At 35.4% G+C, this 2,500-nt stretch overlaps 1 protein-coding gene across 2 annotated transcripts in view; it reads left to right on the top strand.

Moving 5' to 3' along the window:
- The window catches only part of ltbp4 (latent transforming growth factor beta binding protein 4), a 93,849-nt gene that overhangs the window by 79,605 nt on the left and 11,744 nt on the right, over positions 1 to 2,500 (top strand). For both annotated transcript variants that reach the window (XM_084124978.1, XM_084124979.1), the window contains 2 exons: positions 979 to 1,104; positions 2,002 to 2,145. In XM_084124978.1, coding sequence (XP_083981104.1) covers positions 979 to 1,104; positions 2,002 to 2,145 — 270 coding nt within the window. The remainder of the gene's footprint in view (positions 1 to 978; positions 1,105 to 2,001; positions 2,146 to 2,500) is intronic.

The following is a 2,500-nucleotide window of genomic DNA, read 5'->3' on the forward strand; positions in this document are numbered from 1 at the left end:
CTTTTACTAGATGCACTTTTATCATGGATAGATGCACTTTTACTAGATGCACTTTTATGATGGATAGATGCACTTTTATCATGGATAGATGCACTTTTACTAGATGCACTTTTATGATGGATAGATGCACTTTTATCATGGATAGATGCACTTTTACTAGATGCACTTTTATGATGGATAGATGCACTTTTATCATGGATAGATGCACTTTTACTAGATGCACTTTTATCATGGATAGATGCACTTTTATCATGGATAGATGCACTTTTACTAGATGCACTTTTATCATGGATAGATGCACTTTTACTAGATGCACTTTTATGATGGATAGATGCACTTTTATGATGGATAGCGCACTTTTACTAGATGCACTTTTATGATGGATAGATGCACTTTTATCATGGATAGATGCACTTTTATTAGATGCACTTTTATGATGGATAGATGCACTTTTATCATGGATAGATGCACTTTTACTAGATGCACTTTTATGATGGATAGATGCACTTTTATCATGGATAGATGCACTTTTACTAGATGCACTTTTATGATGGATAGATGCACTTTTATCATGGATAGATGCACTTTTACTAGATTCACTTTTATCATGGATAGATGCACTTTTACTAGATGCACTTTTATCATGGATAGATGCACTTTTATGATGGATAGATGCACCTTTATCATGGATAGATGCACTTTTATGATGGATAGATGCACTTTTATCATGGATAGATGCACTTTTATCATGGATAGATGCACTTTTATGGACTTCAAAACAGAAACAACCATTCACTCCCATTATAAAGCTTGGAAGAGCCAGGACATTTTTCAATATAACTCTGATTGTATTCTTCTGAATTCGTCATACACACCTAGGATGGCTTGAGGGTGAGTAAATAATGGGCTAATTTTCATTTTTGTGTCAACTATCTCTTTAACGAGACCCAGCAGTGAGTGACTGAGTTTCTCTCGCAGACATCAACGAGTGCACCAATGAGACGGTGTGTGGACTCCACGCTTTCTGCCAGAATCTGATCGGCACATATCAGTGTCTGTGTGACCAGGGCTACGAGTCCACCGGCGATGGACAGATGTGTGTGGGTGAGTTCAGCACAGAAGAGCTCTTTATTATGGACATAATATACTTAACTGGGAGACGATTCATTTCATGTTATTTACACGTTATTAAGTTCAAATTGTAGTTCCAGTTTATATTAAATGCAATTAGTTGAACTTATTAGTGACTTAAGTTGGACTTCAATGCATCTTTATATGTAATTTAATAATTAAAGTGTGTAATAATTACTTCTATTGTCTTTGAAAAATGGTTAAAGTGCACTGGCGAATACTGACAAGCATTTATGATGAACTAAAATAGACTTTAATTCCATTTCTATTGTCATGTATTTAAATATATTTGTAATTACTAGTGCTGTCAAATTCGATTAATTGCATATAACATAAAAGTTTGTTTATATAATATGTGTTATATTCATACATATACATATATATTTATGTGTTCACATATATTTTAGAAACACAAACTTGTATATTAGATGCGATTAATTGATTTGACATCACTAGTAATTAGACATTTGTAATAAAAAAGTTGCCATTTAGAACATTTTAAATATATTAACTTTAAATGTAATATCAAATAACACACTACAGTTCAAATTATAATCAAGTACTTTATATGTGCTTTACTATGCGAGTCATCACATCAACATAAGTGTACTTCTTTAAAGCACGACATTAGATTATTAAAACTTAATGATTTAAAATGTGCTATAAAAGTAAAAGTTTTAATTTGGCCTTACAAAGTGCACTTGAGTGTGTTAAGAAACATTTATAAAAATACACTTAATTGTACTTAACGAGAGTGCATTAATATCATAATATCGGTTACAGTACCTCTACGATTTAAGTGCACATTCAGTAGAGTTAAGCGCACTTCTCGTTCGTGTTTTTACACTCCCCGTGTGTGTTTCTGCGCAGACATAAACGAGTGTGAGACGATGCAGGGCGTCTGCGGATCTGCACACTGCTGGAATGTGGAGGGATCGTTCACGTGTGAGTGTGAGAACGGACAGGAGGAATTCGACCCGCTCGCAAGGCAGTGTGTGAGCAGAGAGAGCGCAGGTAACACACACACTCACACACAACTCCAGCAGGAACATCATAACTCTGTTTCAGTGCTGCCCTCTACTGACAGTCCTACAATAACTGATAATAACAATAACAACTAGAATGTGAGTGGTGCTTGCAGTGGCTAAATTCGGCACGGGTGTTTCTAGTGGGTTGCTAAGGTGTTCTGGGTGGTTGCTAGGTGGTTACTAGGGTATGCAAGAGAACACTTGCTTTTGGCAAGCACCACCAATGAGTGACTGAGTTTAACACTCTACATAGGCGTCGAGTCTGTGTTGAACTAATAATGATTAGTCCCTGCCTAATAAATAATCTACTTTTAGTTGGATTGAACTTTAGTGATACCTTT

The sequence above is a fragment of the Abramis brama genome (genome assembly GCF_963993115.1).
Source record: "Abramis brama genome assembly, chromosome: 9".
Classification (NCBI taxonomy): Eukaryota; Metazoa; Chordata; class Actinopteri; order Cypriniformes; family Leuciscidae; genus Abramis; species Abramis brama.